Genomic DNA, 24,093 nt, shown 5'->3' on the forward strand with positions numbered 1-24,093 from the left:
ACGAGTTTCTCACAGCGGATGACAAGCAAATATTAGATTTAAACTTCGTTTCTGACGAATTGGTAGAAATAAGATGGCAAGTGGCGGAGGAATTTGAGGAACTATCTAAACAATCTAACGTGGTCATAGCTGCCTTCACTACCGCTCAGGCCAGGCTTAAGTTGTTTCATATGTTAGATCGTCTAGGAGATAGGGTGCTCTATTATGACACGGATAGCATCATTTATGTCGAAGAGGACATATTCCCGACGAATGGTCGCCTCCCTTGGGAGATTACCTCGGTGATCTACTGATGAATTGGATGGTCGTTATATTGTGACTTTTGTGGCAGGGGGGCCAAAATCTTACGCTTATCAATTGAACGATGGTAGTACTGTGTGCAAAATCAGAGGGATCACTCTAAATTACAAAAATTCCCAAGTCCTGAATTACAATGTCTTGAATCGCATGGTGAAAAAATTGAATACCAAAGAAACTTACAAAGTAACGGTCACCGATAATCATCACATCACGAGAGATATCAAAAGACAGCGCATTTTGTCTAAACCACTCAGCAAAGACTACCGCATTGTTTACGACAAGAGAGTCATTCAAGATAACCTGTTTACCGTGCCATACGGATGGGTTCCCCACGAATAATAATATAAATCATACCTCTTAACAACAAGAAAGGTCATTTCGGCGTATGCCTCTCAAGAATGATGAACGTGTCTGATTCTCGCGCACGGGGTGAACGAGGGGGAGGAGGAGGTATAGGGGAAGTGGAGTATCCGGTAGAACTCACGGAACGTGACATTTTGACAGTTAAGCGAAATATGCCTTGGAAATCAGTTTTTCTATCTGCTTTCCTAACCCTTCTTTTTGTAGTCACCTTTAGTTTAACTTATCATTCGGAAGAAAAAATCTTAAACTCCTCCAAAATGGTGTAATTCCAGATACTGACCTCTTTAAGCCTTTACGTTCATTCTTTTTCAACGCATCCAACATCCTGGTTAGCTATTAAGACGCAACACTAAATAATGTCCATCTCATCAGAGTATATAATAGACTGCGATGACACTAAACCGCGTTAGTTCAGACGCGATTTCTCGAAAGAAGAGGGGAAAAAAACACTGTCATCGTCATGTCGTTAAAATTCATTCATCCATTTACCTGCATAGTGGCAGGACCCACGGGGAGTGGTAAGACAGTATTTGTCCGGAAAATTCTAAACTCTCACCGCGAGATGATCGATCCGCCTCCAGAAAAGATAATATGGTGTTACGGGGTTTATCAAAAAGCTTACGAAGAGATGATGCGAGAAATGCCTTTTGTACAGTTAATAGAAGGCATACCGGGCAATCTGGACGAGCTGATAGATCCTACATTTTGTAATCTTATTATCATAGATGATTTAATGTCGGAATGCGGTAATGACGCGCGAATCACCAATTTGTTCACTCGCGGTTCTCATCATCGCAACCTCTCCGTCATATTCATAGTACAAAATCTTTTTCACCAGGCCAAAGAACTCAGAACCATCAGTTTAAACAGTCATTATCTGATTGTGTTTAAGAACCCCAGAGATAAATTGCAAATTGCTCATCTAGGTAAACAACTATACCCGGGGCGTGGCAAATACTTGCAAGAAGCGTACCAAGATGCCACTCGTTATCCTTATGGATATTTGTTGATTGATCTAAAGCCGAAACGCAGGAAGAGTATAGATTACGTAGTAAGATATTTCCTCCCGATTTGACCGTTGTGTACGTTTGTAAAACGTAAGATCAGAGAATTACTCTCTTTTGTGCATCACGATAATACGTGGGGGTTGATAGTGACTGGCAGGTAGCCATAAAATAGACGTTTGTAGCATTTTTGCGTCACTCTTTCAATATGTCTCGCAGATTAAAGAACCACTTGCCGGAGCTGCAAGTCTTGAATAAATGTAATTCTAAACAGAGAAAGGCTCTTTTAGAATACGCCAACAAAGATCTCATTTTATGTCTATCCGAATGTTGCGCAAACTGCTTAAAAGGTAACGTTCAATTAACTAAGAGTCAGAAGAAGGCATTATCGCGGCACAAGAAAGAGCTGCGCTTCGTAGGTAACAAACGCAATGATTATAAAGCTCGAAAATCAATGTTAGTTCAGAGAGGAGGTTTTCTAACATCTCTGCTGGGACCTATTTTGTCAATGTTATTAAAATGATGTATTTTCTAATCAAAGTGATACTAATAGATTAAGTTTAAGGTGTCGAACGAGTGTATGATTGTCAGAATCGATTATCTTTGTCAAACTTGTTGGTACTTGTCATGGCTAATAGTAGTAGTAGTATGCAAAACACCAAGAAAATGATATTGGTGCCTCACGATTTTGCTAGTTCTTTGCAAAAAGTATCTCCACAGCGTGAAACACCTACGGGTAAAGCTCTGTCTATATTGGACGAGTCTATTCGTGATGTGCTAGAAAATCACGCCTTATCGGATAGAGAAAAATTGCAAAGATACAATGACATCTTGTATAGATACTTGCAATTGCAAAAGCAAAACAGTCGGAAGAAGCCGATCGAAGTGCTCTTAGGAGAGCGACACGCAGATACCCATGATCCGACATCTACAAAAGCACAGTCCGACGAATTGTCTGACCATCAATACGCTACCTTGAAGGAGGATGTGTTAAAGATTTTACCCCCCTCGGTAAAACATCGAGGGAGTTTGTTATTAGATCATTTACTGCAAAAGAAAGACAGCACCGACTGGCTGAATAAAAATAGAGAGTTGATCGTTGGTGATTCCATTGTACAAGGCTCAAATGTAGTAGATATAATATACGATGTCATGAGGGTACGCAATACGCACGAACCAGCGGGTTGGAAAGAATTTCTTAAAATTCTGATCAATACCAATACGCCCGAATCACTTATTGTCAATACGGCACGACGCAACGCAATGCACGATATGAAAATTAAAGGGTTCATACCTACGTCTGTAGACAAGAGGGTTACTAAGGAAGGGTCTAAGAGCGCAAGCTCAAGGATGATGATGACTACACGTGCAAAGAAAAAAAAAGAAGAGAACTCTACCTTTCAAGTGGGAAAGTCTCTGAATTATTGTGACCTAATGCATTGAGATTTGAGAGAAATGTGTTTATGATAATGAATAGTATAGTATTTTTCTTGACGATAAATGTCTAAGCTAATGTTACTGAATACGTTGATACATCAAGACAATTGTTGAATGTGTATTGTGTTATATCATTTTTATATTATCTTTCTCGTCTTAACCCTACCGCGTCTCGGTAGAATAAGAGGAAACGAATGGCCATGATAGGTCACACATATTGATACCATACATGTATCGCAACGTTTTATGCTCCTTCGCCGTGTATTGTTTGGTGTAATGTTTTGTTATAGGATAGATTACAATTGATGCCTTACATGCATCGAAACGATTTAACGAGAGTACAACGGTACCTATTGACTTTTATGACACTTGTGTACGATCGTCAAGTTTTATGTGAAGACGACTGATTTTTTTTTTCAGCCTACCCGATGGTATTGTGAAATGACGTTGGTAATGATTATCATAATCATATTTTATGCATTCACTGAATGTTACAATACATAACGAACCTCTACGTAAGACGTGTACACGTGAATTCAAGCAAGATGAAGACAAATGAATATGAATTGTAAACGCTTTATTTATTTATTGAGACCACAATCGTGTATTATAGTCAAACATGTACAGACAATAAATCTACCATGTACAGCGTATAAAACTTTGCAACTGTATCACTCTTGTCCGAGTCTATGCTACACATTCTATAATCTTATAGACTAAGCTGCAATAATTCCCACAACCGAGGTTTTGCATGTTTGCGTGTGTGTGTGTGTGTTAGTGTGTGTTGATTAATACGGTTAGACTAATACATTATAAACGTGTAGCTTATGTGAAGTTGTGTGTGCGTGTATGTGTGTGTGTGTGTGTGTGTGCTGATGTGGTTAGGTTAATACATTATAGCGTACAAAAATGTACATTTACTATATATATATATATATATATATATATATATCATTGTTAACATGCAACACCATAAACTCTATAAGATAAAAAATAACTATACAAATAGTCTTCAGGTTATAACATTCACGCCGTAATTCTTAATAATATCAACTATCACAGAGACAGAGCTATACATCATACATTTTGAGCATACAATATCTACGCCTGACTTTATGGCACCTATGTACATAAAAATCTTAGCAATATAATCAGAAGATACATAGCGTAATATACCTACGTGTGTGTGTGTGTGTGTGTGTGTGTGTGTGTATTTGAGATTTTATTTTCTTGACAAGACAGTACGATTTATATTCTACGAATATACTTCTTACTGATACCATCATATCAGACAATGACATTATTCTGCACGCGTGTGACATTGCTAACAGAATGCAAGTTACTATATCGCGGTCAGTTAAATAGGATCAAGTCACGTCACGACATAATCATTACAGTGTACAAGACGACACAGGGAGAGAGAGAGAGAGAGAGAGAGGGAGAGAGAGAGAGAGAGAGGGGGGGGGAGCTATATCTTATACGTACAAACTACGAACATATATGAACAGCTTCGCGGTACTTATGAGGGTACCAAAGACAACACGCTTCGTTAGGTTATTATGTAACAGTACAGTCAGACATCTAATTACTACGGCATGCTTTGACGTACCACGTTAGAACCAGCATATCTTTCATAGCATAGCATCTATTTCAACATCCACGACTTTGCTATTTGATTGTACAGAAAATTCGCATCTACTAGTGGTGGCGGAGAGTGTAAATAATTGTTGATGTAATGGTACACTCTCTGATCATTCTGCCCCCGTGTGCGAGAATTAAATTCAGACAAAATGCTACTCATCGAATCACCTCTGGCTCTACGTATAAGATAATAAAGACAGTACTGCCCGCACACTGTAGACCAGCTGGATTGTAGCGATTTTCTATTGTACGTCCACACATCGGCATTGGCATTCAAAAACTTGGTAAAGTAGGGCGAACATAAAGTAGGGTGTCTACCATATGAATCAAAAAATTCACCACGCCCTCTACTGTCGATGTAAATAGCAATCCAATGAGAACCTATTTCTCTGTGACCATCTACATTCGCAATCAATGACACGGTTTTTTTCTCAGTCTCTCTTCTTCTTTTTCTTCCATTCCTTCTTCTTCTCGTTGCTAAAACTGGTAATTTATCGGCGGGAAATACACCAACAAAAGTCCCGTTTAGTTTGGGTTCTTTCTGAACAACTCCCAAGAGTTCACGCGTGTTCATCTCGACAGATATCTAATTACCATAGTCGAGAGTGACATTACGATTACGATCAACTTCTAAGATAGATTCAAATTCGGAATAAACGACGACATTCACAGTTTCGGACAGGGGAGAAGCAAAAGTCAATTCCAGTCGAACTGATCCGGAAGTCTTGGGTTGAAAGTAATCGTCGGTCGACAGATCTGGGGTCAAATCAAAGGCGTAGAGGGCGTATCCCTTTCCGTAGTCGTCTCTAGTGATATGATTTCCCTTGTCGTGAAACATACTATTGGTACCAGAAAACAGAGTCTGATAGGCCAAGATGTAATTGGGGGAAGATCCAGTAAACTGAGGACGGAGCGGTTTCCACGGAACTTGTTCTGAATTAGCATACAACGCTATGTAATTCAGGTCATAATGATGAAAATTGAAGGGATTTCTGGCGTAAGATCCATTGTAAGCCGTGTTACTGACACAACCAATCACCATTCGCTTGGGAATCTGTCCTATAATCAGGCTCTCTCGGGTAAAAGACAACTGTCCTTTGGGAATTGAAAAAGAGGTTGTCACGACTCGTCTGATAGGATACTTGGCCGTTTCCGTTTCCAATGTTTTAGCGTGCAGTAGCGATGTGGTCGGGCTCAATTTCACGCGTCTCACCAAGAGACTGGCTTCGGTGATTTTGACTTTGTAGCTTGCTTCAGGGGTAGACGACATGAGACTAAATGCGTTCTTGCTGCGATGAAGTTTGAATTTAATGTCCACCCCTCCCATAATCAACCGATCTTGGAACGATGCATCCACGTGTAGCCTTCCTACCATGTCTACCGTTTTAGACAATTTGGTAAACTCGTGGCGTTTATTCAGCCCTTCGTTGGTATTACTCGAGGCCAGAGGGTCATTGATTTCCATATATCCCGCCGTGTCTTTGTAAAACAAGGACGAAGTTAGCTGCGACAATTTTGCATCACGACCGTAGGTGAGAAGATTTTCGAACATAGCTCTATAAGGATAGGTGTTCGTGGAAGGGGTGATGAGTGTATCGTTGAACATCACATCTACCTCGCTGAAGAGCGAATGTAGAAAAAGATTGACTGGTGCTACAGAAGATTCATCGGTGAGGGCGGTACCATCCGCATTAACAACTTTCGCCTTGAGATGTAGCAGCGTTTGAGAAAGATCGGTATACTCTTCCGGCGAACTTTGCAGATGAAATTGTATGGGCGTGGCATCGGCTATGCTCGTCACGGGGAAGAACTCGACCCATTTTCCTTGCTCTATGGTCGTCTGAGTCGGGGGGATGCTGAACAGGTCAATTTCCGATTTAGAACAGTCGCACGATAACTTGTGTAGCTTTTCCATTATGCCCTCAACTTTAGCTTTCACTCTCTGTCTTCGGTTAAAAATAGTAATAGAGTGATCAGGACCGATCAAAAATATCGTTGCTTCTTTTCACCGGTCGAGAGCCAGTGTAAATGAATGCCTTCTTCTTACGTCTGGTCTTTTTATTCACTTTCTTGTCATTCTTCTTCTTCGTCTTTCTTTTCACAGGAGGTGCGTCCATACTCTCGACCAATCGACGTTTAATTTTTTTCGCTTGTGCGGCCGAAGCAGTTTTCAAACTTTTTCCCGCCATGACATCTTGAGCTACATTAACACCTGTTTGCAACGCTCTTTTCCCCAAGTACTTTGTACCAGCTTTCAGGAGTGGTACGGCCGATTTCCAGATACCTTTAAGCATACTTCCCAGCCCATATCCCCGTTGCACTCTCGCCCCTCGAAAATAGGGCAGAGATCCACTCCCATACTGGGGATGAGACCACACTTGTTCTCGATGGCGCGGCATTACACCGTTAATGTAGATAACGACAAGCTCTAAAATGGAGTTTAATTACCAACTTTCCGGACTGAAATGGCACTTTTTCCCCAAAGTCACTTCTTATATCAACTTGTATAGTGTCTATGTATTTTGATTTTACGGGCAGATAGTGAGGGGTTTGATAAGTAAACGTAACGATCTCACCGGCCCTTCTGTGGGGAACGGGAACAATTCTCAGGAGAGGGGCACTGATGTCACCCACGGGCTGATTGCAAATCACGTCCGTATACAGATAAAGTGTATTGATCCCTCCATTCACGTTCGGAGAAAAAGGCGCCTGTGCGTGACCGCGAATGATGCCACGGGGAAATCCCAACAGGTAACCTAATCCCTCGCTTAACTGTATGGCGCTGACTTGATCGAAATCAAAAATAACTTTGCCCGAGCTCGAATCGCGTTGTACAGTGAAGTTGTTACGAAATCGTTCAGGTAGAGCAGCTGTCAGTGCCTCGCATATACTACCTATATCTTTGTAATGTCCTTCAGGTATAACGCAATGACTGACCACCTCTTCGGACAGTAGAAATTGAAATGTGTTGTTCGTAATATTCACGTTATACCAAGAATAGGGATAAATTATTTCCACCAATGCCACCTCCCACTGCGCGTGAAATATGAGCGGCGCGGCCAATTTAGTCTTAAAACTGGTGACTGTATTATCCGGAAAATAATCGAACGAACTATTACTGGGTAGAGTCACGTAAAATTGTTCCTCGCCTTCCATACTGATTCTTTCGTCAAAATGATGCCCTCCCTCAATTGCGATAGGTTTTATCGATGTTATCTACCCAAGCATTAAACGTGTCTGGATAGCCTAGAAATTTCACGAAATATTCGGTTTTACCCCCTCGCTTTCGCCGTCTCAGTATCTTTTCCACCCTATACATGTCTGCCTTGTCCTTACGCACCCTCTGCAATTCAGGTTCGTAAAATGTACCTTTCAATTGTTCGTTATTATCATCGGTTAAATGATAGACGGGTAAATCACGATGTTTACGACCAGACACTGTGTACACTTCCTCTGTCCAGTTGGGGAGGTACCCCTTTTCAAAAGTTCGTTTCATCTTACTGATGCGTACTCTTTCACCTTTTTCGTAGCGAGGTCTGTTTTGTTTACGTAATGCCCATGATTGATCACCATACAATCGCTGCCAGATGATACCTTCATTTTTCTTGGTGACGAGCACGGGTTTTGTTTTGATCGAACGGTGCTGGGCATTATTGTAGGCTCGGAGGAGTTTCGGGAGTATGCGGGTATACTTCAACGTGTTGGAGTGAGTAAAATATTTCCACATCTTTTCTTTCAACGTTCTGTTAAAACGTTCGACGACACTAGCCTTGGTTTCGTTTTCAGTTGTAAAAAACTCAATGTCTTTCTCTTTCAAGAAGGCTTGAAATATTCTGTTGGTAAATTCAGTGCCTTTGTCCGTTTGAATCTTTAGCGGAGACCTCTGCGTTTTGAAGATAATTTTCAGAGCACTGACCAAGCTTTTGCCACGTTTGTCTTTGATGGGCACTACCCAGGCAAATTTAGACAAAATGTCTATACATGTAAGGAGATACCTATACCCCGAATTGTAACGGGAGAGCGCAGACATATCTACCAAATCCATTTGCCACTGATCATCCATACCACCAACAATGATTCTGCTTCTACTAAACCGACGTCTGGCCGGTTTGTGCAACGTGTAGGTGTCAATACCCTCTAACCATTCTCGTATTTGTTTCCTACTTAAGCGATATCGACTATCTTCTCGCACGAACTTGTACAATTTTTCTACCCCGCCAAAACTGGCTTCGTGTTCTGGATTGAAATAAATGTCATTCAGATATCGATTCATGTTCTCTCGTGTCACTCTTAACGTGTCAGTGCGAGCACGTCCACAATACCTATATACTCCCACAAAAACAAATGTTTATCAACTCTGTCTCAATACTACGTATTTATCGTGACAGTCATATTCTATATTCAGTCACTGTCTCATATGCCCGTCGGTCATCAGAGTACACCTCTTACCCTCACATTTTACAGTAGACGATACTGTTTCACTCGCTTAGACTTCGTCCAGTCATATGATATACTGTTTCACTGGCTGTCTGCTATGACCGTCGGTCACTGTCTGATATGTCCGGCGCTCATCAGTGCACACTTCGTACCCGCACATTTCTTCATCACATTGCTCTCGTTCCTCCAGCAGACGATACTGTTTCACTCGCTTAGACTTCGTCCATTCATGATATACTGTTTCACTGGCTGTCTGCTCTGACCGTCGGTCACTGTCTGATATGTCCGGCGCTCATCAGTGTACACTTCGTACCCGCACATTTCTTCCTCACATTGCTCTCGTTCCTCCAGCAGCTCTACGGGCTTTATCCCGTCAAAACAAATTTTTATCAACTCAGCATCAATACTATAGATTTATCGATACATTCATAATTTTCTTTTTCTCACTGTCTGATTTGCCCGCTCCTCCCTATTTTCAAGGCTACATTATTACTATAAGCTCTCTGACCTCTCCAAAGTACGTGACCTGATTTTTAACAAAATACATAGCGATACTATTTTTATATTTATTACTCTCATTTTTTCCCATTTTCTCGGAAAAATCAAGGTCGAATTTTTGACATATAGACGGGCTACACTACTCTGAGTCTTCGCAGGAAATTATCACTTCTGCTTCTTAAGCCATTCTATTTCCCTGTTGATGTTTTTTTTCTTTTAGACATTAGAGGAGATTTGAATTTCCTCCCTTTTGAAATTGCTGTTTTGTTTTTATAATGAAAGAAATTATTTTCAGTATAAAAACTCAACACTTGCAAGAAGTAACTCTCTTTTACAGAATGAAGAATGTTAATGATTGTTAAGGCAAATGAATACGTTATGACTGTCACACCATTGTATTAGCACATTTAAGTTATCATTGTAATATATTAAATATTAAATATTAAATATTAAATATTAAATATTAAATATATGTAAATACGTTATATGACTGTGAATCACGACAATTTTAGTTGGAACATTTTGATTTGATTTAATCTAATTTATTTCTGCATTTTTCACAAAGTATATACAACCACATAACAAACAAATTTTCAATACTAAGTTTATACACATTATATCCAACACAAAAATGAATATAAATATTATAGTCAAAATGTACCAATGATGAAATATTGTATAGGTGAATTATAATCATATAAAACAATTGCAAAATCATTGGTTACTCAATCGAATTAATACATACAAAATGCAGGAGACCGTCATCTTAAGCTGAAGCTTGAGTTTGACGGCTGCCCCTGGAAAAGCATATGGCTTATACTTCTTTACAAATCATTTAACATAATCGAATTGTGTAACCGAATAGGGCAGCTACAAAATGCATCTTTACGAGACGACAATAATCATGACACAGAGAAAGAATGACAAATAACCAACTATACGCCAATTAAAAAAATGCTATGTCTTACAAAGACTCTGTACGTCATATTTGATTTGTGTTCCGCGAATTTAAAAAATGCCACGTTTTACAAAAACTCTGTACGTCATATTTGATTTGTGTTCTGAAGGAAGGGGAAAGGTATATCCTATATTTTCAGAATTTCGCATTTCTTGATTGAAGTATTTTGTATCGTATAAGACAATACACTTTGTCGCAACTTCTATTTAATTTCTGAAAGTGTGCAATATAATGCAAAAGGAATTTGATGGGCTATAGTGCCTGTAATTATGATGTGGTTTAGAAATGCCGGGGGAGGGAATCACAATAATAATAATAATAATAATAATAATAATAATAATAATAATGATAATAATAATAATAATAATAATAATAATAATAATAATAATAACAATAATAATAATAATAATAAATGTCGCGCTCTTTTGTAGTACTTACTGGTCAACGTTTCCCCGGGCTTGTACTCTGTGACGCTTGCTACAAATCGGAACGGATTTTCAGCTGCGGGGAGGGGTTGTATTATTTCCTGTGATGTTTGGTTCGTATGTATCGGTTTGGCGCTTGCACATGCCGAAGTTGGGGCCCCATATCCGTGTCCCTGTACATCAGCGATCCCGACGATGGCTACGGCAACGATGATGATCAACGTGTTCATCTTGTTTTCGCTCTCTTTCTCTCTCTCTCTCTCTGACGAGCTACAGAAAATTCTGTGTTTTATATACATAAAAATAATGCTAGGCTGAAACGCACTGCGCTCTTTGTTATCACGTTATCTGCATGTAGAAATAAGGATCCCCTTAGTTCAATAAAGGTCGAAAATATAGATAAACCCAAGGATCAATGTCCATTAAAATAAAAATGTTTCATGATCAGCCTTAGAAGTAAGCTCTAAAGGCAAGTTCAACATTTCTGTCTCTCACGGTATGTAATAGAGTGCAATATCCTTTGTGTGCTATGCATGCGCCCCGATTGGAGCAGAAATTCCACAGTTGTGCGGTCTGTCAAAAGTCCCTGGCTAAGGTTCAACAAGGTTCAATATTCAAAGGTTCAATAAGGTTCAGTAAAAGGTTCAACATCCTTTCTCAGGATGGTTTAGTCAAGACTGCGTCCTTCTCCGTCTTTTAATTTCAACTAATTTTCCTTATAGTAGGGGCCTACAAATATTAGGGTCTATTGTAACTAATTATTACAAAAGACAACATAATAACTCAGATTTCGAACTAGAGCAATCGACCTGGGGACCCGATCGAGCACAAACCCCAGGCTAAACTGTAAATTTTAATTTTGTCCTTATCAGGGTGACCTTTGACCCTGTAAAAGGTGGAACAGGGTGGGCACCATATAATCATTTACCGCTTCGTGTATAAAGACGAAACAAGCGAGGACGCCACCACCAAAAACAATAGGCATCTTCAGTTTACTATAATGCACCTTTTTGCCAAATTTGAAGAAAATCTGATAAGAAATGTGGCTGATAGAGCGCACACAAGAAATGTGACATGGCATCAAGGTCGGAACACAGAGGGCGCTGTCATCACAAACTGTATTAGAAGGCTCTGAAACTGTTGTGTCCTTCATGTGGAATGACCACCCATACACCTGCTTTAATAGCAAAGCTGAATAAAATTAATCCGTACTGGTAGCAATCAAGTTATTGCATAGAATTTATTAAGCACTTTTGCAAATTTTGACATGATCAGGGAGACCTTTGACCCGGTGAAAGTTAAAACAGTGAGAGCAGCATTATCAATAGGTATAGGTGTATAGCTTTGACTATACATTTACATACCAAATTTAAAAAAAAAAAAAAAAATCGGTCAAGAAACAAGGCCCGCGTCGCACACACAAGCAGGCCCTCTTGTATAAAGACGGAACAAGCGAGGGCGCCATCACCAAAAACAATAGGCGTCTTCGTTTTACCATAATACACCTCCATGCCAAATTTAAAGATGATCTAAGAAGAACTGCAGCCATTAGAGCCCTCACAAGAAAATCTCTGCGGCGGACGAGGTGGCGGCGCGGCGCAACGAGGTCAAATCTGAAACAGACCCTGAATATTTACCGCTTCGTGTATAAAGACGAAACAAGCGAGGGCACCACCACCAAAAACAATAGACATGTTCAGTTAAGTATAATGCACCTTTTTGCCAATTTTGAAGAAATTCTGATAAGAAATGTGGCTGATAGAGCGCACACAAGAAATGTGACATGGCATCCAATTTGGAACACTGAGGGCGCCGTCACCACAAACGGTTGTGTCCTTCATGTAGAATGACCACCCATACACCTCCTTCTAGCAAGTCTGAATAAAATCCGTCGAGTAACAATCAAGTTATTTCATATAAATAAGCACTTTTGCAAATATGGACATGGTCAGAATGACCTTTGACCCTGTAAAAGGTGGAACAGTGAGGGCAGCATCATAAATAGGTATAGGTGTATAGATTTGGCTATGATACATTTACATACCAAATTTGAAAAATAAAAAATAAAAAATCGGTCAAGAAACAAGGCCAGCGTCGCACACGAGACCCTTTTAAATTTACTTTTTCATGTATAAAGACGGAACAAGCGAGGGCGCCATCACAAAAAACCAACAACAAAAGGCGTTTTCGTTTTACCATTTAATGCACCTTCATGCCAAATTTGAAGATGATCTAAGAAGAACTGCAGCCAGTAGAGCGCTCACAAGAAAATCTCTGCGGCGGACGCCGCGGCGAAAAGGGGCCCAATCCATAGTATCCTCCGAACTCTGTTCGGTGGATACAATAACGATTGTGTGTACTTCAAGCTCGAATCGTCCTGCTTAATACGAATAAGTAAGTCTCACAACACGTGTATCTTTAGTTTGTCTTGTAACTCTATTTTTTAGTATTTTTTTTTCAATTAGCAGCAGTTCTTGTTTTGAACAGTGCATTAGGATTAGCGTGTGATAACATGCAGTCAATTCATTTCAACAGAAATCTTACCACCACCACCACAAAAAAAGACGAAAATAGATGATACTTTAGTAAGCACAAGATTAAAGGGACATTCCAGACGATTACATGAGTTCACATTATGTAGTACATAGATCAACAGCTCCATGTGTAGATTTCTAGAATTTATTTATTTATTGTGGTCCTTGAGCAGAGAAACAATACTTTGAAAAACCTGTATACAACTTACACTGAACAATGATGATGACATAGAGCCATGCATAGAGCCTCACATATTTCAGAAATGTAACAGAGTAATTCCGTAACAATACTGCCAGCTTGAAAGTTCACCAGTTGATAAAATTCATGCATGCCTTCTTCTTTTGTTCTGCTTCCTTGAGCCCTAACTTATGCATTCTTGTAGTGAGGCTTTCATGTCATCATCCTTGTTCATAGTGATTTGTTATAACTTTCGAAAACGTTCCTTTTCCTCATTCCAATTACTATAAATTCTGAAACTCTGTATTCAGTGTAACCAATTTATATTTGTTCATAAAAGTCTGAAAATCATCCGGAGGTCTCCTTTAAGTTTTGTTCCAGATGTACTGACATATGCTCTAGTCTTGTCTGGCTGTCATACATTTCAATTCGAAGTTTGCTTTGGTTTGGTTTGATTTATTTCTGCATTCAATCAAATACAATTCAATGCAAGTTTAAGAGACAAACAAACAAAGAGAATAACAAGTGCAATGATTTAAAAGTTCAGATTCTATTTCCAGTATCACAATTTTCACAATAACATGATTACAAAGAGTCAATGTAATACAAGACATATGAACATAATTATATTTGGTAAACAGCAACAAAAAAGAAACAAATGTAAACTGCGTAAACAAAATCAATGTTATTGGAAAGAAAGGCCAATACGTAAAAGACAAGCCCAGTGTAAAGCTGTGGGTCATTCAGTGCTAGTCACTTATTGCCAGTTGGATTTTTCTGCTATAGTACATAATGCGACCAAGACCTCGACCCCGTTTACAGTGCGAGGCTCGGCCGCGGCCGAGCCGCGGCCGAGCCCACCTTCATTTCAGTGTAAACGCGCAAAAGGCCAAATGCGAGGCCAAAATTGTCTCGCATTTGGCCTCGCTCTGGAGGTGGTCTCGGCTGCGGCCGAGCCGCGGCCGAGCCCGGCCTTTTCTTTGTGTAAACGCAAACTGGGCCAAATGCGCGGCCAATTTTAGTCTGGCTTCCAAACCCTCTGCCTGTATCTTTCGCTGTTCAGGATATTAATCCCAACAACGTCGAAAACTAGTATAGTTTAAGGTGGTTTTGTCCTGCAAAGGATTTTTTCCTTCGGCAAAGACCTTTGCCCGAACGGCGACTTTGTCGCCACGGAATTCAGTTGGCAACGGGTCTGAAAACCAGACAATACCAAATCGCGTTTGTTTACAAGCAGAGAGCTACTACGACAAAATATTGAAAGGTTTGAATCAAAAGCGCGGCCGAGCCCGGCAGTGTAAACGGACAAAATTGCGGGGCTCGGCCTCGCAATTGAGGCTGGGCTCGAGCCGCGGCTCGGCCCAGCCCCGCACTGTAAACGGGGTCTTAGTTTACAGTGCGGGGCCGGGCTAGGCCGCGGCTCGGCCGAGCCCGGCCGAGCCCGGCCTCAATTGCGCGGCCGAGCCTCGCAATTTTGTCCGTTTACACCGCCGGGCTCGGCCGCGCTTTTGATTCAAACCTTTCAATATTTTGTCGTAGTGGCGCTCTGCTTGTAAACATACGCAATTTGGTATTGTTTGGTTTTCAGACCCTTTGCCAAATGAATTCCGTGGCGACGAAGTCGACGTTCGGGCAAAGGCCTTTGCCGAAGGAAAAAATCCTTTGCAGGACAAATCCACCTTATACTATACTAGGTTTCGACGTTGAGGGGGTTAATATCCTGAATAGCGAAATAGTACAGGCAGAGGGTTTGGAAGCCAGACTAAAACTGGCTGCGCATTTGGCCCAGTTTGCGTTTACACTGAGAAAAGGCCGGGCTCGGCCGCGGCTCGGCCGCGGCCGAGACCACCTCCAGAGCGAAGCCAAATGCGAGGCCAATTTTGGCCTCGCATTTGGCCTTTTGCGCGTTTACACTGAAGCTGGACTGGGCTTGGCCGCGGCTCGGCCGCGGCCACGGCCGAGCCTCGCACTGTAAACGGGGTCTATGAGTCGACACTCACAGAATTATCAATCACAGAATACAATACACTGCATTTTCAATACCATAGTTAAACTAGAAATGTCGCTATATGGCGACTGATATGCATCCGCCATAATATATGCTTCTTTGAATAGGTCTGTAGCACAATGTCTTGAAAATGTGTGATGACCGTTTCACATAACTGACAAAATATTAAAATGACAGGTTTGTCACAAATGCATTGAATGTTCACTTTCCTTGAACTAGGATTATACACTGTAGGTTTATTTGGATGAATGGCTATCCTGTCTAAGAGTGCAGGTATTTGGGGATTTGAGGATTTGTACCCAACTTTTGACCCTTTTATAAGTTTAAAGAAGAAGTGAAATTTAGCACTTTTACTTGACCTTTGACCTTTTGGCAAGAAACTTCCAAGAGAATCTGTATTGGGTAATACATGCATTATATACTAAGTTTCAAGGAAAAAAATCCTGCAGACATTGCATAGATAAGAGAGAAATGATGACATTTTGATGAGTTGACTTTAACCTTTGACCCCCTGACCTTTGAGCCATGACCCCTAAATCCCCTACATGATCACTGCCAGTCAGTACATGCATATACACTAAGTTCCATGAAGATATCTTCAAATATTTGTGAGATATGGAGAAAAAAGTGAAATTTAAACACTTTCACTTGACCTTTGACCTCATGACCCAAAGCTCTCTCTGGAGAATCTTTATGCGGTAGTTCATGTATACACCAAGTTTCAAGAAAATACCTCCAGGCATTGCATAGATATAGGGGAAATAGTGAAATTTTGAGCATTTGACCTTGACCTTTTGACCTTTGACCTGGAGTATGTGCGCCCAAAAGTTGATAGGCACAACTTCGCCCACTTATACATATACATGCCAAGTTTCATTAGGATACCTCTTACAGTTTTTTAGATACGCTGTCAACAAAATTGATTACGGACGGAAGGACGGACGGACGGACGGACGGACGGACGGACGGACAACCCGAAAGCATAATGCCTCCGGCGACACTTCGTGGCGGAGGCATAAAAACACTCGTACAATTATTCTGAAACAATATCAGTAGCAATGATTCGTAAGGATTGATATACAAATTATGCAAACTTTATAGTGAGCATCTCCTGCATATTCATGTATAATGTGCGCTTACTTCATATTCCTTTCCCCGACATTATCATTCTCCCTAGCCCTAAAAATCATTGATTTACATGCCATGGTTGCCATGGCAACTGCACGTCGGGTATAGAGGAACCGGTGTAGTCCTGCTCACGCTGACTCGGTAGCTACTCCATTGGGCTTATCAGGGAGAAAAGCGCTGCTGTCACTCCCATAACCATCACCGCAAGGCTCATCTGGACTGTTCCTATAATAAAGAAAATGAAAATGAATGTACATGTACATGTACTAAGCGCTCGATTGCAAAACGACTTAAGTCCAACCCTGTTAATTTGAGATAGTTGCGACTAAAGTTGCTGCAAAGCAAAGCAAATAATGGAAAATATGGGATTTTTTTCACACTAATTTCAAGACTATTCCTTGTTATGTATTACGTAACAAGTGAGGTAAAGTGTATCGCTAAAATGTTTTATTTTGCTCTAATTTGATGGGCTTTATACTAAAAATCTCTTAAATGGCCCTTAGACCCGTTTTGCAATTAAAGTCTTCATACAGTATGACAAATCATGAAAGGAATAGTAATGATAGAACAATGTTGATAGTGATCGGGATCAATGCCATTTAGTGATCGGGACAACAGGAAACCAATCAGGGGACAGAGATAAATGTATATTTGTGGTTAATAAACTTTCAGCTTTATCTTTATATCTTTACCGGTACTCAAGTTCTTCACGTTCAGTCTCCATCAAGTTATGCTCATCCCTATACTGTAAACTAAGTTCTAGATCATTTATCTAACCTGATATAGCTTTTCAACAGAACATTGATTATAAAATGACCTGTATAATTATAAGGCTTATTCATATGTCCCGTTATGTCTATCCCGTTTTCAGTAACTTTATTTTCCTTTATATACATATTTTGCATCTACGTTTACCGTGAATACTTATGAGTATATTCGTGAACGTCAACAGCGGATGAAAATGGGGCGCTTTTTTGTTTTGTTTTGTTTTGTTTGTTTGTTTTTGATTTTGTTTTTGTTTATAGTTGACAAAATTCCTTATCATCAAAGTATCATGGTTCCAGGACATAATTTTGCTCCTGCTCCCATAAGCCAAACATAAATTCCACCCACAAACATAATTATAACCCTCTAATCCTCACATCAAAATACACCTGAAACCTTATCACAACCCTCAGTCCGTGGAGAAAATGAGATCGTGGAGCAGGAGCAAATGTTGTGTTACCAAGTACATTGTATATTATTCATGTGTATTCAATGTCAAAACAGAAGACCGTGTTGAGGCGACTATCTACCAAAGATTGTAACACATACCGGCGCTGCTGCCCTCTGCGATGACTTCCGACTCAATGTCGGTGTAGAATTCGTCGTGATTCAGTGCAACAGTTCCTCTGCGGGAATAGAAGAGACAAAATCTTCGACTCAGCAATGATATTCTGCACACATAAACCTTACTGTCTTAAATTCTTAATAAAAGTGTTATCGTAGCTATAAACAGTTACCATGGTAACCAATTAAGGGCCATGGTTTGGGAAGCTTCTCGTCGATAAATCTACAATTGTAAGAGACTACATCACGCGAGTTTAATGCAATAGAGCTCCGTAATATAGATTGTTGAATGTTAATTGCCAGACTGAACTTAATGTAAAATACAACGTGCAATTATCAACACCAAAAAGTATCTGAAATGCCGTTCAAAATAAAAATTGCACGAGAATATTAAAATTCGCATCAGCACCGCTGCGATAAACGTTACGGAATTCAAATTCACGAAAAGGCAAACATTTAGGCCCTATAAACATTTGGGGAGTGCTATTTGTTACTACTTATTTTCTGTGTAGTAACTCATCTGTTTGAACAAATAATGCAAACTTAATGTGAAATGTAAAATACACAACGTAAATTTGTACAACATCCAGAGTATTTGGAATGCCGCTGTGATCACACATTAAAAAGTAAGAGAGGGAGGGAGGAAGAACTTTTGACAACTTGTTCAGAACATGATTTGAAACGATCGATATCCCTAATGAGCTCTCATGGCTTCCTAGAGTTGAGATGAGTTTTCCAGTAAACTCTGTCTTTGCGGGAATGGGTGTCGCATTTATTGATTTGAAATAATTCATTCTTTAATTGATCAATTCATTTTGATATAAACCATAAAGACGTCCAAAGCTCGTCCAAAACTTGATTCTTTAAGTTTTTAAGTGCAGTAAATTGCTCTCTGCGCTATACTTTTGCTTCAGTACTGAACTGCTTATAGTCTAATGTATATGTATTATATATATATATATATATATATGTATATATATTTATTTATTTATACCTCATATTGCTGAAGTTTTGTAACATATGGAATAGCAGTCCTCAAATGATTTCTAAAAATGATAAAGCACTGAAAATACCCCATTTGGTACGTACCGAGTGGAATATTTTCAAGTGCTTTAATTGTTCTCGTAGCCATATTAGGCCTGCCGGAAATGAAGGCAAATACAGAATTCTTTTTGTATAGATTCATAGGAGTATACATTATAAGGAAAAATTTTCAGTTGACCATCATTCAACAGTCGATATAGCGTTCACTCTGAGTGTTGACTAAGAGGGATTAAGCCCCTAAACTCACATTCCAATTTCAACATGCACCGCTTCCCTCTCTGTATCCTGTTAGATCGCAGTAATAGGGTATAAGATTATTGAAATTTTTCAAAAATCAATCAAACGTTATGATAATCTATACTCAGTAAGGGTACATTACGTAAGTCCTTTTAGCTGCACCTTCACAGCTTTGTTCTTATTCCCTTTTCTTACGGTGATTAAAACTTTAATCCGTGAAGTTTCTGTTCAATTTCACACACACACAACTTTTTTTCTGATTTTTTTTTTTTTTATAGTTCGATTTCATTCGTTGCTTTACATCCCATTTAAATGTTTGAATAGACAAAATTTCTTTTGGTCACATTTTCCTGGTATGCACGGCCAAATAGTGTCTGCGCTATAATTTTCCTATGTCATGATATATTTTACATGTATGGATTCTAAAATCATAGTAAGTAATGTTTATAGTATGCTTGCATCAGCATCTGACATGTCTAATGAGCAAATGTAGTGGCATAGGCCTATAGATGATTGAATATTTAATTGGTAGATTGGTGCAGTTGTTGTTCTCATTCCAGTGTTCCACGTCCTACAAGCTTGACTTTTTGGTGAAACACTTTTTTCCCGTCGCTATGATTGCTTACTTTTTTTTTTTGTTAGCATGACAAAGTGAGCATTGTTTCTTTTTTTTTTGTTATAATATCATTCGTGCACATACTTTATATTGTCTTCGACGGACTGTCCTCATCAGATGAATGAAAGTCAAATTGACAACTTGTACCGCTTTGAATTATTTTTTTTTTCTTTGATAGAAATAAACAAACTATTGCATCGGGAAAAAAAGAATGTAAGAAGCATTATCTCCAGTCAAGGAGAACACTTGAATCATTGTACCTGAATGTTCAGGTAATGTACAGATATACAATTATACAAAATATTACCTTAGTCAATTAAGGAGTACACTTAAATCGTTTTACTGGAATGTTCAAGTAAACAATGTACCATTTTCCAAACATACTCTCTCAAAAAAATCGAGTGAAAATATTCACTTTTGAAGGAGTGAATACAAAAAAGAGTGAATTTAGAGTGAAATTGGAGTGAATTTTGAGTGAAAATGTCATTTTGGAGTGACCTCAGGGATCACTCGAAGATTTTGGAGTGATCCCTGAGGTCATTCTAAAACGAGTGAAAATGAACATTTTTACTCAAAATTCACTCCAATTTCACTCTAAATTCACTCTTTTTTGTATTCACTCCTTCAAGAGTGAATATTTTCACTCGATTTTTTTTCTTTTTAGAGAGTAAGGCCTACAAAGTATCCACCGAATACAAAACACATCCGCACACACATAGAAAAAAAAAACACACGCACACACACAAACGCGAACACGTTTTTCCGAGATATCACTCATCGCAGCGCACATGTACAACTCACGTACTCATTCATTCAGTCATCTATGGATGACGAGTACGACGAGTCGAGTATGTCTCTGAGGTCAACTTACAGGAATCTGATACTGCCCGTTTCTGCCGGTGGAGCTTGCCACGTGAACTCTATCAGGCTGCCCTTGGCCGTGGGATCCGTGTGGGTGACGGCGTCCGCCGTTCCCTGGCAGGGACGCAACTGGGACTTGGTGGGCAAAGGGTCTACAAAACTACCGTATGAAGTGTTCGAGTTCACGCCACGCGCCTGTAGGAAGAACCCGTAGACTTCGGCGCCGTTTGTCCCTTCAATAGAGACTGACGAGAACAAGGACAATGATTATGGAATACTTATATATACATGTAGGCCTAACAACTGCGCAAGTATGAAGTATGAAGTGTTCGAGTTCACGCCACGCGCCTGTAGGAAGAACCCGTAGACTTCGGCGCCGTTGTCCCTTCAATAGAGACTGACGAGAACAAGGACAATGATTATGGAATACTTATATATACATGTAGGCCTAACAACTGCGCAAGTCCAAAATTGGCTTTCATCTTTGGAGAGCCATACGAGTTTTTTCAAATACCGGTATTCATAACCGCTCAAAACGAAATTATTGTTTTACATTCAATAGGCCCTACGATAACATTCCCTCTGGACTGAAAATTCAAAACATTCGAATGTTTTCTGTTTGTGTGGTTTTGTTTTCTCGAAACGTTCTCTCACCAAGGGACCTGGGTCTTTCTTAACTCAGATAGGTTCATTCAATACATCAATTCGTTATCTCTTCTTGGGCATTGGGGCCCACGGGCACTGTTACTGTTATTGATGTATATATGGATAAGAACAGTATTCCAAAGTAAAGAGCTCGACATTATACCCCCATTCTACAGAGATTTTTTTCTCATCGGTCACTCATCGGAAGCAAAGATTGTTGCTTCCGGCCACCCACCGAAGTGTATCGAATCGCAGTCTGACAAATCCGACTTGGTTGGTCGACTATCAGGTGAGTGTCAGACATGTCGGGTGATGTGATCCTCATCGGACCGACATGTCCGACACTAATTGTCAACCAACACAAGTCGGATTCATCGGAATGCGATCCGATACGCTTCGGTTGGTGGTCGGAAGCGACTAAACTTTGCTTCCGATGAGTGACCGATGACAGAAGGTATAGTGGAAGGTATTAGTGGCGTCCTGGGGCCACTAAAAGATAGTCGGGCTACCAACTTTCAGGTCGGCCACTTACGATTCAATGTCGATTGATATGTTTCCTTTTGTTTCGGGCCCCCAAAATGTCCGATTCCAAGACTTTTAGTCGACCCAACGGGCCAACAAAGAGAAACAAAAACTGGTATCGAACCTGAGTCTTCGCAGGAAATTGTCACTTCTGCTTCTCAGGCCATTCTATAATTCCCTATCGATATAATATATATATATATTTCTTTTGGACACTTAGATTCGAATTTCCTCCCTTTTGAAATTGCTGTTATGCTTTCTGTTTTTGTTTATAAAATGAAAAAAGTTATTTTCAGTATAAAAACTCAACACTTGCAAATAATAAACCCCTTTACAGAATGAAGAATGTTAATGATTGTTCAGGCAAATGAATACGTTGTGACTGTCACATCGTTGTATTTTAACACATGTACGTTATAATTATTGTACACTTGTATAATTGTAATGCGTTATTATGACTGTTAATTTATACAAGTTTATCTGCATTTTTCACAAATTATATACAACCACACGACAAACAATTTTTCAATACTATACACATGATATCCAACACAAAATGAATGTAAATATAGTCATAATGTACTAATGATGAAATATTGTATATATAGGTGAATTATAATCATACAAAAACAATTGCAAAATCATTGATTATTCAATCGAATTAATACATACAAAATGCAGGAGTCCGAAGCTTGAGTTTTATGGCGGCCTCTGGAAAAGCATATGGCTTACTAAGTATACTTCTTTACAAATCATTTAATACATATGGAATTGTGTAACCGAATATAGGGTAGCTACAAAATGCATCTTTACGAGACGACAATAATCATGACACAGAGAAAGAATGACAAATAACCAAATATATGCGCGAATTTAAAAATGCTATGTTTTACAAAGACTATGTACGTCATATTTGATTTGTGTTCTGCGAATTTAAAAAATGCCATGTTTTACAAAGACTGTACTTCATATTTTTATTTGTGTTCTGCAAGAAGGGGAAAGGTGTATCCTATATTTTCAGAATTTCGCATTTCTTGATTGAAGTATTTTGTATCGTATAAGATTATACACTTTGTCGCAACTCCTATTTCATTTATAAAAGTGCAGGATAAAGAATGCAAAAGTATATAATCTGAAACTTTGATGGGGCAAGTGCCTGTAATATGATGTGGTTTAAATAGGGAGAGGGGATCACAAGTAAAATTGGTCACGATATTTTGTGGTACTTACTGGTCAACGTCTCCCCGGGCATGTACTCCATGGCGCTCGCCACAAATCGAAACGGATTTTCATCTGCTGGGAGAGGTTGTATTCTTTCCTGTGATGTTTGGTTTGTATGTATCGGTTTGGCGCCTGCACAAGCCGCAGATGGGGGCCCCAATTCCGTATCCTTGTACATGGGCGATCCCGACGATGGCTACGACGAGGATGATCAACGTGTTCATCTTGCTTTCGCTCTCTTTCTCTCTTTCTCTGACGAGCTACAGAAAATTCTGTGTTTCATATACTTAAAATATGCTAAGCTGAAACGCACTGTGCTCTTTGTTATCAAGCTATCTGTACAAATAAAGATCTCCTTAGCTCAATAACGGTCAAAAATATAGATAAGCCCAAGGATCAATGTCCATTAGAATAAAAATGTTTCACGACCAGAATTAAGAAGTAGGCTTTAAAGGCAAGTTCAACGTTTCTGTCTCTCACGGCAGGTAGAGTGCAATAACATTAACCCTTTGTGTGCTATTGAGTGTCGAATGGAACAGAAACTCCACAGTTGAACGCGCTGTCCAGAGTCCCTGGTAAAGCAAAGGTTCAACATCCTTTCTAAGAATGATATTGATCAAGACCTGCGTCATTCTCCTTTTTCTTTATTTCAACCGATTTTCATTCTAGTCTTAACCTTGTAGCGTGGGGCCTACATCATTATGAAT

General features: G+C 39.6%; 1 protein-coding gene across 1 annotated transcript; it reads right to left on the bottom strand.

Annotated features, from left to right (window-relative positions):
• Positions 1–18,225: 18,225 nt before the first annotated feature.
• On the bottom strand, positions 18,226–23,426 carry LOC139714938 (reelin domain-containing protein 1-like; the record flags this gene model as incomplete). Its single annotated transcript, XM_071626586.1, has 3 exons — positions 23,396–23,426; positions 21,009–21,243; positions 18,226–18,302 (listed from the first exon to the last, which is right to left on the bottom strand). Coding segments are annotated over exons 1-3 (343 nt in total), but the record flags the coding sequence as incomplete, so codon positions are not given.
• Positions 23,427–24,093: the final 667 nt, after the last annotated feature.

This window comes from Diadema antillarum, unplaced genomic scaffold (assembly GCF_040938485.1).
Source record: "Diadema antillarum isolate AM-2024a unplaced genomic scaffold, OU_Dant_1.0 seq00002544_RagTag, whole genome shotgun sequence".
NCBI classification, from domain to species: Eukaryota; Metazoa; Echinodermata; class Echinoidea; order Diadematoida; family Diadematidae; genus Diadema; species Diadema antillarum.